The 16,429-nt window shown below is 45.2% G+C and overlaps 1 protein-coding gene across 1 annotated transcript; it reads left to right on the forward strand.

Moving 5' to 3' along the window:
• The first annotated feature begins 562 nt into the window (after positions 1 to 562).
• On the forward strand, positions 563 to 15,664 carry UCMA (upper zone of growth plate and cartilage matrix associated). The gene is made up of 5 exons (XM_019543690.1): positions 563 to 865; positions 1,382 to 1,447; positions 1,568 to 1,660; positions 8,125 to 8,223; positions 11,899 to 15,664. Exons 1-5 carry the CDS (start codon positions 808 to 810, stop codon positions 11,994 to 11,996), a joined length of 414 nt encoding a protein of 137 aa, XP_019399235.1. The 5' UTR covers positions 563 to 807; the 3' UTR covers positions 11,997 to 15,664.
• Positions 15,665 to 16,429: the final 765 nt, after the last annotated feature.

The following is a 16,429-nucleotide window of genomic DNA, read 5'->3' on the forward strand; positions in this document are numbered from 1 at the left end:
AGGGGTACCGGGAGGGACCCTGGAATTCAGTTCTTGGGCTCCTCGAGGTCCACAGGCCCACTGATCCAGGCCAACAGCTAACTAATCCTTTTCACAGAGCTACATCTTCCTTCTGAATGGGTTTCAGATATTCCAACTAATTTATAGCTTCTGAATTGTACTGATAACGTACAACCACTCAGATTCCTTTTACTTCAACTGTCTTTAGACTGACCAATAGCAGTAAAGCCTTGGATTCCTTTGGTAAGGTAATTTTAACTACGCCACAGGACCTTACTACTTCAAGGCTTTGCTAAATTTACTAGGCCTTATTTTATACAAGGCCTTACTACATTTTCAACTATAATTAGGCTTTTAGCAACAACATACAGCTTAATATCTAAACAAATACAGAAAAACACTTGGTCTAATCTTCATAGAGTCTTCAGCAAGCACCTTTATCACACAGGCATACTTTTCAGCTGTCACAATATGCTGTTTGTTTGCTTGTACTAGTCAGCTTCTAGGCAAGTATCCCAACTGCTTTCAAGTTTGTAAGGCTAATTATTTCCATTCAGGTGCTGAGTGCCCTGGCACACAAAGTATAAAATTCTTCTTGACAAGATGTTTTCAAGTCTACTGAAGTGTCCTCTGGTCTGGAAAGGAGCAGCTAACTCAACTGGCATCCAGTGCCCCTCCTCTTCCTCTGTGACTTCCCAGCTCCCTGCTTCCTTTCCCAGCTAACGGGAGGGATTTACAAGTAGATCTCAAGGAACTTACTGTGATAGTCATTATTGTTTGGAGGAGTCAACCAGCACTCGGGCAAAGATGAACTGGAAACAAATCCTTTTTCTCTCCTGCCTGGCAACTTTTGTGCTCTTGACTGGTACGTACAATCCAGTAATAATACTGCTTAGAGGGAGACTGGCATTTCAGTAAGAGATGAGCTAAAGCATGAACTCATGTAGGAGGGTAACATGTTATAGGAGCCATGTCATTTTTTTTAAATGGCCAAGGAGTTTGAGAGTAAGTATGTAAGAATTTAATCTAATCCATTCTACTCTATTCAAACCTTGAAACATTGTGATATACTAAGGAGAGGCTGGGTTCTGAGTGTATTGTACACAGATTAAACTACTATCCCTGTAAAATCCTGTTCATCTCAAAATTCTTGTTTTTATATTTTTTATCCAAAAATCAGTGACGAGCTAAGTCCGCACAGGCATAGGTGCTGAGCACACTGATGCTTTTTCTATGAGAAAATGGATTTTCCAGACTGCCTGTTAGTGGATTACAAGTGGATTTTTTTAGGGTTTTAGCAGGTTGTAGATTGAAGCATCTGCTTGAGGTCTGTCCTGTGGGATGTTGAATTCAGTGCTCTGTTTGTGCTGTTGTCCTCCAGTACTTGAGGAGAGCGACACCGCTGCTGTGGGTTCCAGGAAAGCAGATGGGGATGAAAATAAGGAAAGTAAGTGGAATTGCAAATTTTAGGAGGGAGAGAGTGGGAACAATGTGCATAAAGCATTCATTTATATTGACTCCCCCTCTTAACTATCAGTGGCCAATCAACTCCTCTCTCTATTCCCAGGTCTGAAAAAGATTTTCATACAAGAATCAGATGCCTCTAACTTCTTCAAAAAGCGCAGCAGGAGATCTACCAGCTCCATAGATGAGCTCAATGGTGAGGCTGTTCGGGAGTGTTTACAGAAAGTGGTATTTTCTTTCCCCTTCTCTCATCTTCCGCTTTCCTTGAGACAGTCCCAAGTTGACCTCCTGCCTCTCAAAGGATTTATTAGCTGATCAAAGGTAGCGGGTGGGGGTGGGGGTTGTTTCTTTTGGATTAGAAACTGTTCATCATTGATTATCTAAATTTTAAATGGCAGAATGTGCCAACGAATGACAATTTGGAGGGAAAGCAAGAGGAGATAGATGGTGCAGGAGGAGAAGTGTAATTTTTATGGAATTGAATAAAAATGACATGGTAGGAAACTATTAAAAGATTTAGGGGAAATTGAACTATTTGAATAGGTTTAAAGAGATTAGTCATTAGAGTAATCTCCAAAATGAGTGAGTGTGTGTGTGTGAAATGAGGTGAGAGAGAAACTTAGAATGAACTTTTTTCATCTGCAAAATCTCTTAGACTTGGCTAACAGGACTGAAATGAATATTGTATCCTTGGCATTTTCGAAAGGGCTCAGACATCAGACATCTCAGGACAGGCTGAGCTCAGCAGGCTGTCGTAGGAGGCACAGGGCAACATGGTGAAGTGAACGTGTGTGCTTATACAATCCATCCCCTCACCCCTTTCACACAGTCATCTTACGAAAGGAGCTAAACAACAAGCAGATCTCGGGTCCGGCACCGAATGAAATGAAAAAAATAGCATTAGAAAATATGCGCCTGGCTTCTGCAAGAACCTTAACTTCCAATTGGGAGGAATAAATGTAACAAAAGTCAAATGGCTCATTTGGTGAGGCACTGGGGTTTGTATCAAATGAACTGATTTGGTGCTATCTGTCCTTCTGATCAACAAAGCTAATGGTAGGTTATTGGGAGACGAGATAATTGAGGTAATTTTCAAATTATTACCGAAAAGTTAAGGCTGATTTAAGTGGTTACTTTTCAAAATACAGGGTCCAAATATATGTAAACCAGTGATCTATTTAATTAGGTTGTGACCACTTGAACAATAGCAGGTAATTATGTAGTAATGATGCATGTGTGATGGCGTTTGCCTTCTAGCAGTGTAAATTAGTCCAACGTATGCAGTGGCAAATACGTCTGAAGCAGTGTTTATTCTTAAATGAGCAGTAAATAATCATATAATGGCAGACACATAGTAAAGCCAGAAGGGTTAAATCCTACTCTCACTGACGAGACACAAGCCCACTGAATTCATTATTTCAGTACTAAACTACTGAAATCAATAATTTTACACTGCTGTGCCTGAGAGTGCAAGTTGGCCCAACAGCACAGACATAGATTATGTGGTCATATCTTTTGCTCAATATCCCACTAAATTGAACAGTAGAATTGTCCTCTATCAGTCTGTGATCAGACTGAGATCCAGAGCTTCCCAGTGGTAAGGTCTGATCTAGAAAACTCCCTTTTCTCACACTACTGACCCAAAGCTGACATCTCTAAGCCTTCCTGTCTGGTCCATTTAACCATTACCACTAATGCCACCATTTCCACCCATCCGTCAGCATATCAGAGAGGCATATGTGGGACACCTCTACCCAGCTTCAAATTGTATGATGTATTCCCCGTCTCCCTTTTTTTACAGTACATATGTGATTTGGCAATAGTTCCTTATATATCATGAAATTATTTATATTATTGAGCCATAATACAAAGGGCTAACTGCTGAGCACTTCCTATACTATCAAGTCACGGAGCAATATCCCTGGAGTGAGGTTTTGGAAGATGGGTTCACATCAATATACCACCATGGAAGAGGAATAAATTAGTGGCTGGAGATGTTGCCAGGCTTCAGCTGACAGGAATCAGACCAGCATCCTCTCACACAAGATAGCTTAGTGGATATTTAAGTGATGGATCAAGAGGAGCATGATGGGTTTGTCCTAATTCTCAGGCAATCCTAGAATCATAGAAGTAGGATTGGAAGGGACCTTATAGATCTTCAAGTCCGACCCCCTGCCAGGGCAGGAGAAAAAAAACTGGGCTGAAATGATCCCAGCTAGGTAGGCATCAAGCCTCCTTAAAGACCCCCAGGGTAGGAGCCAGCACCACTTCCCTTGGAAGTTGGTTCCAGGTCCTAGCCGCCCTGACCGTGAAGTAGTTCTTGCAGATGTCTAATCTAAACCTCTCTCCAACAACTTGTGGCCGTTATTCCTTGTTATGCCGGGGGGGCTAGGGGCAACAAGGTCTCTCCCAAACCCTTCTGGTCCCCCCTAGTGAGTTTATAGACAGTCACCAGGTCCCCCCGCAGCTGAACAGGTTCAGGTCCCGCAGTCTCTCATTGCAGGGTCTGCCCAGTAGTCCCTGGATCATGTGGGTGGCTTCCTCTGGATCCTCTCAATGTTGTCCACATCCCTCTTGAAGTGTGGCACACAGAACTGGACGCAGTACTCCAGCTGTGGCCTGACCAGTGTTGCATAGAGGGGAGGATCACCTCCTTGGCCCTACTTGAGATGCACCTGTGGATGCACAATAAGGTCCGGTTAGCCCTGCCAGCCGTGACCTCGCATTGTCGGCCCATGTTCATCTTGGAGTCAATAATGACTCCAAGATCCCTTTCTGCCTCCATACTCTCAAGAAGGGAGTTTCCCATCTTATAAGTGTGCTGCTGGTTCCTACTGCCCAAGTGCAGCACCCTGCACTTGTCAGTATTGAAACGCATCCTGTTTTTGTTAGCCCACCCCTGTAACCTATCCAGGTCTTGCTGCAGTCTTTCCCTCCCTACTAGCATGCTCACCTCACCCCAAATTTTGGTACCATCAGCGAATTTAAACAGGTTGCTTTTCACCCCCTCATCCAAATCACGGATAAAGAGATTGAACAGCGCGGGCCCCAGGACCGAGCCCTGGGGGACCCCGCTGCCCACTTCTCCCCAGGTCAAATATGACCCGTCCATCACCACCCTCTGAGTATGACCCTTCAGCCAATCTGCAATCCATCTGACTGTGTAGGCATCAATGCCACAGTCGCCCAGTTTTTTAATGAGGAGGGGGTGGGAGATGTTGTCAAAGGCCTTGTTGAAGTCCAGAAAGACTACATCCATGGCGACACCTGCATCCAATGCTTTTGTGACCTGATCATAAAAGGCAATCAGGTTGGTCTGACATGACCTCCCCATAATGAAACCGTGCTGGTTGCCCTTGAGCATCATCTCTGAGGCCGGCCCATCGCAGATGTGCTCCATGATGATCTTCTCAAAGAGTTTCCCTAGGATTGAGGTAAGACTGACGGGCCTATAGTTGCCCGGGTCCTCTCTCCTCCCTTTTTTAAAGATGGGGACCACATTGGGTATCTTCCAATCATCTGGCACCTGGCCTGAGCACCATGAGCGCTCGTAAAGCCGTGCCAAGGGCCCTGCAATAACCCCTGCTAGCTCCCTCAACACCCTGGGATGGAGAGCATCTGGACTCGCTGATTTAAACACATCCAGCCCCTCGAGAAGCTCTCTAATCCCGTCCTCCCCAACCTGAGGTCTGGAGGCGTTCCCCTTGAGTCTATCCTGCATCACGGTGGGGAAGTCCCAGTCCCTGCCCAAGAAAACAGAGGTGAAGAATTGGTTAAAGAGGTCTGCTTTCTCCTCCAATAATCAGCTTGAACAGGAAGCTGCGCACTGGAAAGCCCAAGCCTAGACCTGGCTGGCAGTGCGAGTGGGAAAGCAGGATGGAAGCAGTGGGGAAGGTCCCCCCTTCCATAGCCTGAGGTTTTAAAATGAAGTGTTGGGTGAGGTTGGGAATCTCTATCCTCTGAGCGAGGTTAGCTGGGTATATGCCATGTTTAGTGAAAGAGGAATATGACCTATTTTGTCCCGGTGTTAACACGGACTTTACAAATTTTAAGTAGCCAGTGCATCTTCAACGCTGTCTTAAAACAAGGACCTTTCTAGTTGCTCAGACCTCAGTGAACTCCTTCCTAAACATCCATGCTGAATGGATGGATGTTGAACTATGTCCGAGTACCAACATGGACAGTCAGCAATGACGTGCAGTCCTCTCCTCTCCCAGCTGGCAAAGATCTGCATCCCAGGATTGGAACAGGTTCAACATGATGCTGCTGAGACTGTAAAATACTATTTAAGCTAGAAGCACAAGATCCTTCCAAAGCCACCAGCTGTCACATGGTGCAGCCCCCTGGTCCTTTTGGCCATTGTTCCTGGGTGATTCGGATGAGGTCGCATCCTGGATGTAATGCCTTGCTGACACAACTACTTGCGCAGGGCTCTACCTTTGGAAGCAATGCCTCATTGAGAAACACAGTAAGAGTTTAGGGCAGAAGACGTCACCACCCATTTTCTTTAACCATTGTCACCTTCCTCTAGTTCTTGGATCGGCAGTTCTTTTGCTGCCTTCCTTCAAACCAGCAGCTTTATACTCTCTCAAAGCTTTTTGTCCTCCGTTTCCTCTTTTCCAGGGTTACAAAGCGGGTTGCTTAACTTTCAGGTGTTCAGCTCCGACTATAACGTAGCGACACAGGAATCCAACTTAACACCCATTCTGTGCTTTTCAATACCTCTAGGAAAAAAGTAATTGCATTTTCTTTCACTGATCCCAGTTCTTGAATGATGCAGGACTTGGCTCTACTGTCACTTGAATGCCACCTGCTTATTACATCCTTCTTTGAAATCGTCATTTAATGAAAGATTTTAATCGTTTATTGCTTTGCTCCTCAATTAAAATCCCTGCAGTCCTCCCTTCCCCCCCATCCCTCACTTCTTTCTACTAATCTAATTCACATTGCCTCTGCTCAGGACTGTGTTAGGTTAGTTTATGCTCATGTGTTCCTAGGAAGGTGATCATGCAGAGGGGAGAACAAATCTTCACGATCCTTTTCCCAATAAAGGAGAAACATTTTCCTGGACCCAAATCTGGCAATTCGTGATCTGTGACCCAGAGAAGATGGACGATGTAGGGCTTGCTCTGCCAACCTTATGCTGCCCTGGAGCCCTGTATGCAGGCCTGCTGTCCTCGGCACATCACAGGAATGGTGCAGAGTATGGAGTCAAGGACCTGACCTATGATTACAATAGGTTTTGGCAACATTTGGGAGTAGGAGGGACTATTTTAATAGAGCTTTGTTCTGTATGGGCTACTTCCAACTCAACCCACACCACCACTGCAGTCTATAGCCCCTCTGGCAAATCTCTGGTCACAGAAGTCCACTGCCAAATCACCATGGAAGCCCCTCAGCTCTTTGGGCTGGATAAAATGGTTTTGGGGGTTGAGGTTACTGACCCCTGAGCTAGAACATGAGCCAAAGCTGTGAGCTATTTCCAAACCACCAAACAAAAATTCAAAATAGTCTGGATGGGAGGTTTAATTTGGGCTTCTCCCCACTTCAAAACTTTAATGTTTCACGTTCCGGGGGCAGTAGGAAACTTTGGGCACATCTACACATGGCTGTACAGCGCCTTTTGTTCCTGCGTCGTTATTTATACTTCCTTTTGGAAGTACTAAACGATGGTGCAGTAACAGCCTGTACTGTGCTGTGCTGGCCGCACACAGTTAGTTTTGGCCACTACGTTGCTGTAGCAACATGCTATACTGTGACAAGGGAGCACGTTGCTACAGCGGCATAGCAGCACCGTCACGGTTTTTGCCAATGGATGCTATGGTGCCATAGCACATCTTGCGTAGACGTGTCCTTTAACTACTACTTGTTTATCATGGGATTTTAAAAGTTTGTCAGCGCTGTGACCTGAGCACATCTGGAGGGGAACACAGCTGAGTATCCCCTGCCCACCAACCCGTAAATACCAAGTCCACGTACGTGGGTGAAGCCACTACAGGAGCCTCCTCAAGCATATCGGAGATGCTTTCAAAGGAGGTCCCAGGGGGATGCTCCTGGGGTTACTTCCAGGTTTGGTGCATGCAAGGCAGAGCAGATGCTCTTAAGCATGCCCTAGCTGCTCTTTCCTGAATACACTGGGGACATGTCCCCCTACTCATTAGACAGCTATACAGGAACCACGGTCCTCTTTCCATGACAGAAGTGTTGTATGGAGTTAGGCTGTCAACTTCACGGCTAGGTTCTAGTCTGGTCTCAATTTGACCTAACTCGGGTGACTCTCTTCCATGTATATAATGTCCATTGGCTTAGCTCTTTGGGTCCTGGTGAGGCCCACATATCAAACCAAACACCATCTACCAACCTATATTTGGACAATCTGTATTTTCACCTGTCTTCTAAATGGAATCGCCCGCAGCAGCTAGCAGTTTTCCTATCAGCACTTTTTGCAGGTGTTATTTATGTTGCACAATGAGATGATGAAAGCTTGTCAGGTCCTTAGCAGGGCTCCTGTAAGCCAGGATTTAGGCAACACAGCTGAAAATAAGCCCAGTACACAAATGATGTTCTGTCAGGATAGTCAGAGCTATCGTGTTTAAGATCAAAACTATGCTCCACTGCCTGAAGATTTCTTCACTGCTGATATCGTTCTCTTTCACACAGCGGAGACACGGCAAATGCTGGCCGCCGACGAGCAGAGGAGGGAGTATTTTGAGGAGCAAAGGAATGAGCACGAGAACTTTGTTGAAGAAGAACGTCACGGTAAGAACAAAATGTGATACTTTAGATCAGCGGTGCCCAAGCTTTTGGGTTGTGGGCCAGAAGAGTGGTGTCCAGCCAGCCTGCAGACCAAAGCCCTGGTCCCGGCCGGGCCCAGCCATGCTATCTAGCGCACAGGGCCACGTTACGTGGCCCACAGGGCTCCCTGTGGGTTTGGATCTTGGCAGCACAGAAGTGCTAATTAATGCTGCTACGGCTTCCCCCACCACCAAGTTTTTGGACCCACGGGGAGCCCCTAAGCCAGATCTGGCCTGCAGGCTGGTGGTTAAGCACCACTGCTTTTAGATGGTCCTGCCAAGATCGTTATTTGGTGTTATGTAATTGTTCTAGTGCAGCAGTGCCTAAAGGCCAGAATGAGGCATAGTCCCCTCATGCAAGGTATTCTATCAGCATGTGAGATGGCCTCTTACAATTGAACTCTGCTCCAGCAAATACCGTCCATTCCTAGGTGTCCTTATACTGCTGCATAGAATTCATACTGCAGAGAAGGGGAGAGGTCTGTTTTAAGTAGAACCATATTGGTGGGGGGGGTTCCAGTTTGCATTTCCCAGAGGCGAGTCTTGCATCTCTCAAGTCCTCACCTGGAAGACCTTCTTTCTGTGAAAGCCTGGTTTGGGGCCTGGTGGGAACTTGCTATTTAGATATTAGAATGAGACTCCTTTTTACTGGGGTGAGATTTTAGGAATGCAGGACTCTGGGATTGCCTTTCCCAGATGTTCCCATAGGTTTGGGCCAGCAAAGGGCGCCAGGAAAATCAGCACTGAACACTGCAGCACACCCATGCCACAAGGCCCATGGAGTCTCCATTTGGCAGCTATCCACATCTCCCATATCAAAGCCCACAGGTTTCAGTTGGGCTTTGCACACTGTGTGAGGACCCTTCCATCTGATGAATGAGCATGCAAACAGCACCCTCTGCCAGGGGCAGTGTTTTCACACAGGAGGTTGCACACCAAGTGGTTTTGATATCAGCTGCCATATCACAGAACAAGCAAAGGAGTGGCAGCTCCAACAAGCAACTTCCCTGCATTTACTTACCAAGAAAAGAGTTGCAGCTGGGTAAAGAAAAGCACAAGAGCACTTGGGGTCAAACAGCAGGTCCCGGGAAAAGCAGGAAATAAAAGCCAGACCCCCTGGCACGCAGGGCCGTGCTTCAGAGCAGAAACTGTTGTGCTGCACCCTTGAGGCACACAAAGGAGTGACTTGCTTGGGTTATCTGTCAAAACAGGATAAATCTGAGAGGAATTGTGAAATCTGACAGGTTAACACTTATAAAACACTTTGGCATCCCTGAAGGAGGGCCTCCTTTGCCTTTCTCCAAGCTCAAACTAGCGTATCATCTTCATTTCTTTCCTGTCATATTGATAGAAGGAAAAAAAGACAGTTTCCTCATGTATTTCTAGACCAGAAATAAGAAATCTAATCTGAAAATGGTTCTTGGAGAACAAAGGTGACAAAATCACTTTTATTAGAGTGGTAGTACAGAATCAGTCCCTGGAAAGACTCAGCTACCTTGAGGATGAACAATTTTCTCTCTAAGCAATAGTATTTCTTTCTACATTTATTTTTCAACTATTGATGGACATTTTTCTTACTCTTCTCATAACCACCCGATGCCTGCAACCATGCTGGTGGCAGACGTGAACGAAGTACGCTAACGGCACAACTACCCGAGAGCGAGCCCCAGAGCTGGGCTGCGATGCTCTCTCCCTCTCCCATCATCATACTACTGCTGCTTTCCAGCCAGTCCTCTGTACTTCCTCATGCTGTTGGGAGCTTGCATTAAGAAAACGTTCACTGTGCACATTCTCTTACATATAAATGAACAAATGGCCCCATAGATGCTTCAGCTGGCTCACGAGAGAGCAAGCAGGAAAAGCCAGTTGTGGGATGGGTGGTTAAGACAGCGGGCAAAGGTAATGACAGGAGCAGAAGAACATTTTCCTTGGATGGCTTACTAAACACAACCAGATGGGCATTTGTGAAACCGCAAACGGACGTGGCTAACCAAGCTGAGGCCTGGGGGCACTTTGCTGTGTGTTCTGCCTTAGGAGGAGACTGGGAAGAAGCGACTCAGAGGCATTCCTTGCTTTTATCGCCTCCTTTTGGCTACATTTTGAGAAGACCTATTTCCTGGAAGTGGCTGTTCACTTGAGAAGCTGACATTACTTGAAGTGCCATTTGCAGGCAGTTTTAAAACAGTTCTTTGACAAATATCCATACTTGCCCCTTTAAGAAAGGTATTCAGGAAGGCAAGGCTTAAATACCTGCTAAATATATTTAACCCTCTACTTGCTAGCTCTGCAGTCAGACAGGCCATGTGGCTCTGCCTTGTGGTTTATCATGGAAATTAGCCATTAGGGCACTGGCATTTTCCAGCCAAATATGCATCTAAGAAAGTGTGAATTTTTGGATTTTTAAGAATTGTACCTAGCTTTTCCTCTCTGTGCTTGTATAAATCTAAAGTTTACCAAGGTTAATGGATAACAGGGACACACCTGTTGGATTCAGTAGCACAAAAGCTGCAGTCCAACTTGCCACTACCCAGCACATTCATTTGCACTCCAGTGGCTAATCTGATCTTCATGCAGTTATGCCATTCAGAGGTACCGATGGCCACATTTAGAAGACTCAAAGCCAGCTGGTAAGTCTGAATGACACAATTCAAAATGACTTCATTATGACTGTCATTAAGCATAGCCAAGGCAAAGGGTTCCTGCTGTGTGTGCTGCTGAATGCCTCAGTGAGGACCATTCCATGGATTTTAGTGAAATCTAAATAGATGGCTCCAGAGCCTGAGAGACCTGCAGAAGGGTAGTAATATATTAGCTTTAACAGCTCAAAGAAACATGAGTCAGAATAAATTTACTTGGAACGTATGTCAAGCCAGACACAGTAATCTGTAACCGCTTTCTCAAGGTAACTGGAAGGTGAACATTAAAACTGGCCCCCAAAGAGCCTAGCATGATGGCACCCAGAGCTCCTAGGTGCATCTCCCTGCAGGAGTAAGTGTGGATCCAGGGTGTGCTGAAGGCAGGAAGAGACATGAACTAGAACACATTTAGGAGCTTTTTAAATTCACATTTAGATAACAGAAACCTTTCAACAAGGTTTGCTGAGGTTTACAAGCAAAAGATATTTTTAGCAAAGGTAGACCCCTTTGAAAAATATAAAGTGGATTTCTGGATTTGCAAGTAACTTCTGCAAAATCTCTGTTTCCGAGCTCTTGTATTGGTACCACCCATCATGGTGGCAGCTGGGTAGCCCATCACCCGATTTTTCTTAGGAAAGGTGCAGAGTGGTGCTTGTGATCAGCGTGCATTGGCATATGGATGTGGCCTTTTTTAAGTGCAACTCAGGGAGAGAAAAGTTCCCAGGCTAGAGGGAGACTTGCCACTGCATTGGCCAGTTCTGAACTTTGCAGATGACCATGATCTTTACCCATACTTTTGGGGGAAGGTCTCCTTTTAACAAGGACTGTACACTGGGCCTAATTTACCCTGAAATCTCTCTCTGCATTATGTACATCTTGGAAGCTAGGAACAGGCAGTAGGAGCTTTAAGAGAACACAGTCTTTTCTTCAACACTGTCCTATTGCATTTGCTGCCTGATAGAAGGCAAACTGCAGTTCAACTCTTTCTTTCTCCCCATCTACAGAACAGAATGAGAGAACCCGGGAACAGACTGAGCAGTGGCGCCAATATCACTATGACGGTCTCTACCCATCTTACCTGTATAACCGCCATCACATCTAAGTCTGTGACAAAGGGGGAACTTGAAGAGTTAAACATTTGCCGATCAAGACATTTACAGGATACCTGAAAGGCAACATTTCCAAAATCTTGATCATGTTATAGATCCCCCCTGTGGAATCTATTCCATTAAGCCCCTTTATTTGCATTGGCTTCATTTTACCAGGTAGAGCTTCTCATAGGGTGCTGCTTTGCTTTATATTTGAGGTGCTCGTATGTATGACAAAAGCTGGACTTAGCACATGAAAGGGGAACAAGGCGGATAAAATGAAGTCCTTGAGACTTGTCTGAATCAGGGTAGTTTAGGTCGCTCTGTCTCTGCTCCGTGTAAACCAGGTAAAAGGGGTTTTTTGTTGTTTTTTTTTTTAAATCACTATATTTGGAGGGATCAGCAAGAAGAAAAATCCATGTTTGCTGAAATCCCAGTCTCTGTAATGTTTTAAGTAAAAAAAAAAAAAGGTGCTGTATCCACATTCTGTATTTTTTATTAAAGTTATATAGCTTTTGCAATCTCTCTGGGGAACTCCTCCTTACTTGCCTTGTCCAAAATGGACAGAACTTCCCATCATCTTTAACCAGTCCCCTAAAAACATGTAAGCAGCTCATGATGTAAAAGATATGTAGGCCTAGGGGGATTTTGTTAAATTTAAATGTAGGATTAGGGATGATTGGAACATTTACACAGTTTTTATCTCTCTACATTGTTCTTATTCCAGCCACTAATAAATGTTTACCACTTGAGCACTGAGAGCCAGCATTGTTCTCTGAATTAACCAGAGCCTGTGGCAGGTTAGCTTTACCAGCTAACCTGCCCAGGGAATCTGAGTGAATCCTCACTCCTGGCGGTAGAGGTAGGTGTGATCTCTTTTATGAGACCGACAAAATAGTTGGAAAAAATTGTTCTTTGTAAGCTTTTGGGCACAGACACCCTTCTTCAGGCATAGGGAGAGTTGGCTGCTGTTTTGTGAGGGTTGTTTGGATGGAATAAGTCTCTCATGAGGCTCCCCTTCAAATCAACTAGTGTGATAGGAGCAAGGGAAGGAAAATGAGCTGGCCTTCTTGCCACAAAACAAAGGGAAGAAGTTATATAAAATTGCTTTTCCAAGGTGAGTGGGATCCACTTCTCAGTTACAGAACTAAGTACAGACACCAGGAGGGAAACCCAGTACTTGCCCCATTAACCAACAGTAGAACAGCCATGGGATCCCTGCTGGAAGGCTCCTGAGAAGAGCAAGTTAGTGGCTTTTCCCCCATGCACCTAGTAGCTGGGAAAAGGGGTTAACAGAGATCACCCCTCCCCAGAAGGCAAGTAAGTACAAGCCCGTCTTCCTCCAGCTGCTCATACGAGGGAAGCATGTCCTGCTGGGCTTACTCATAACAAACAGATCATTCAAATGGAGACGAGAGGCCTACTCTCCTGGTTTCCTAAGGATTCTTCCCCTGGGAACTGGACTGAGACCAGCAGTTCATTTGAGATCAGATGTCACTCAATAACCATAATAATAATAAAAAAAAGATGACAGATCTAAGCCTTTCAGTGCTTGGTTTCCTGTGCCAACACGGCTCATTTGATTTCTGCCAGAACGAGACAGATTGGTGTGAGCACACCCAGCCCTGAAGGGTTGTTTGTCATGAAGTCAGCAGGCCTCCTGCAAGGCTCATCAATAAAATGCTACATAATTCTTGTTTTAAGTGCTAAGAAACACTGTAAGGCGTAGTTCCCCAGTCCGTGAATACCGTTCCAGGGGGAACTGGTTGGAACCCTTGCACCTGTGTATAGGAGAGCAGATTAGAGGATCAGAGAGACCAACGGGCCTTAAACATCTACCCCGTTACCTTGTTCCTCTCTAATGTTTTGCCATCACAGACCTGCAGTCTGCCCTTTTGAGAGTCTTTCTGAAACACCTTCAGTGTACAAAAGAACTGGTGGGGGAAACACCTGTGTTCCAAGAAGGTCTGTTGAAAGTGAGGTCTGCAGCTTCGCCCAACTCAGGAGAACTTTCTCATCCACTCCCCTTGGACGTGTGGGTCTAGCACAGATTCTTTATGACCTCAAGCAAGTCTGAAACAGGAATAGCAGGAGTCAGGACCCTACTATGGAGAGGGGCTGATTCTTGAACATCTTAGTTGGAAGGCATGATGGAAACAGAAGGTACTGTTACAAGTACATGACAAAGTTGACACAGAAAAGCATATGAAAGCACACATTTGAGTCATCTGAAGTCTTGATCAGCCCCCAGACCTGTTGAGTCACTGTCCCCTGCTCTAATCCATAGCTAATACTGCTGTCATCTCCGAGCTGCTGCAAAAAGAACCAGTTAGTAGGTCCCACTTACTACTCAGCGAGGACTCAGACTCTTACCATTGTTTTTGGGACCTTTAGACTCAGGCCCCAGGCCACTTCCTTGGAGCACAGAGCTTTATACAAAACACCCAAAATCGGTGCCTAAGACTCCCCAAGGCCCCCAGACACTTAGATGTGCTCTACTGGAGCTCCATCCCACTGGGGCTCTCAGCACTTCTTGTAACCACTTCAGGAAGAACAGGGCAGGAATACAAGGAACAGGCATGATCAAGAAATTTCTTAACCCCAGGGACTCTGTTCCTAAAGCACTCAAGATGCAGAAGCTTAGTAAGGAAGTGTTAAAATTGGAAAAATGTACACAATACAGTAGTTATGGGAGAAACAAGACCCCATGCATAGTAACCACATTGGTACATAATTGTGGGATGGTAAAGCAGTCTTAAGTATGGATACGGTCTTCATTTGTCTGGGCTTTGAAACAGCCAAATTCCTCAAGAGCATCCTCCCCAGTCTCAGCTCCTCTATCAATTCCAAGATGTCAGCATTTCAGACTGGCCATTTTCTCTTTTGTGCATACCTTTCTTCTGTGTGATGATGCTTGGTCCCCTGCCCAGAGCAGCCCACATGTCTTAAATTACCTTTGTCCTGGCCACAGGCCCCTCCAGGTAGTCACAAATCCCTTCCCCCACTAGGCTTACCCCATATACCTCTTTGCAGGTCAGAGTAGAAAAAACATCATTATGCAAGTGTGGGTCAGCAGCTGAGGAAGTCAGTGACACAAATTGTAACCTGTGTTGCTTCCCAGCCACAGTCCTGCAAACACCTTTCTTGGGAAGGAGCATCATCTGAGCAACAAAATAGGCTGGCTGGGGCCTCTGCATTCAAACTTAATCTAACATGGGGTTCCTAACCTGAATATATTATATCCTACTGGCATATGAATCTTTGCAAATATTTAAAAATAAGTGCAGGTAGAAATAAGCAAATCCAGCTGTATTGAAAGCACACAAGAATTTCCAGTGTATTCCTCTACTGGATGCATCTTTGTATAGAAAGGCAGAAAGCTAGCATGCCTTTGAGAATAAAAACATTGATTCCAAGTAGAACTCGGTAAGGAGCGTTTGTGCGCTTACCAGCCTGTAATAGGTTGAGAGAGGCTCTTGTCAGACATGCTGTTGAATGAATCAAAGCAAGAGCACGAGCCAAGCACCAGAAATGAGGTACTGTTCATTTGGCTAGAAGCCGGCAGTGAGACATGCACTGCACTAACTGCCTCAGCGCTTATAAGCCAGGTTGCCACTTCAATTAAAAAGCCAAGCTATTAATGCCACAATTTCTTATAGTCTTAAATTAAAAACCGGGGCGGGGGGAGGGGAGGGGAATTAAGGTCTTTTAACTCCATGTTGTTTCAAAAGAGTATTAAATTTTCATTAACTTGCCTTTATTTAACGGTTAATGAGACTGAACTGATTACTGTAGAAAAGTAAGAATGCAGAAGGTTTCATTACTCCAAAGCATTTGCAAAGGGCAAGGTAGGAAGATGCCTTTCAGCAACAAGTTAGTAGATCTTTCTAAATTAAAGCTCCCAAAAGGTGAGATGCATTTTGAAATCCAGAAGGGGAAAAAATGCTTAACGGGTCTATTAAAAACAAGGTTATTCTAATAAAGGGCTTTGTCTCATCCCACTCATTTTGATACGCAAAGTTGGCACTCTGTGTCTGGAAAAATTATTCCTGCGGTCAAGGAAACAGTTCCCTCACCAGGAATTCCATTCCCAGCTGATCTATGAGCTTGCTCGCCAAATCTGAATAACAGCCCCATTATAGAGCGTATTTTCCCATTCAGAATTGAATTCCAGTGCAGTTTAGCCCAATGATTTAACTGATGAGCCAACAGACCTATCCTGCCAAAGTTAACACAGCAGAAGAGCTGACCAGCAGCAAGGGAGAAAAAAAAAGAGAGTGCTCAATTATTGTTTTTCCTATTTTCCTTGGGGTATGCTATTTGAGGCTCAAAGGCCACTGAAACTGGTCAAGTTCAGGGAGGACACCAAGTTATGGGGGAGCGTGACCACATGTGAAGATAGGCTACAGATAGAAACAGGTGGACCTAGACAGGCTGGCAAGTTGGG

This window comes from Crocodylus porosus, unplaced genomic scaffold (genome assembly GCF_001723895.1).
Source record: "Crocodylus porosus isolate Cpor-Errol unplaced genomic scaffold, CroPor_comp1, whole genome shotgun sequence".
Taxonomy (NCBI): domain Eukaryota; kingdom Metazoa; phylum Chordata; order Crocodylia; family Crocodylidae; genus Crocodylus; species Crocodylus porosus.

Coding starts and splice junctions, on each gene's coding strand:
- UCMA (XM_019543690.1), top strand. CDS start 808: ATGAACTGGAAACAAATCCTTTTTCTCTCCTGCCTGGCAACTTTTGTG. Junction 1,448..1,567: donor TGGGGATGAAAATAAGGAAA/GTAAGTGGAATT, acceptor CTCTATTCCCAG/GTCTGAAAAAGATTTTCATA. Junction 1,661..8,124: donor CTCCATAGATGAGCTCAATG/GTGAGGCTGTTC, acceptor TCTTTCACACAG/CGGAGACACGGCAAATGCTG.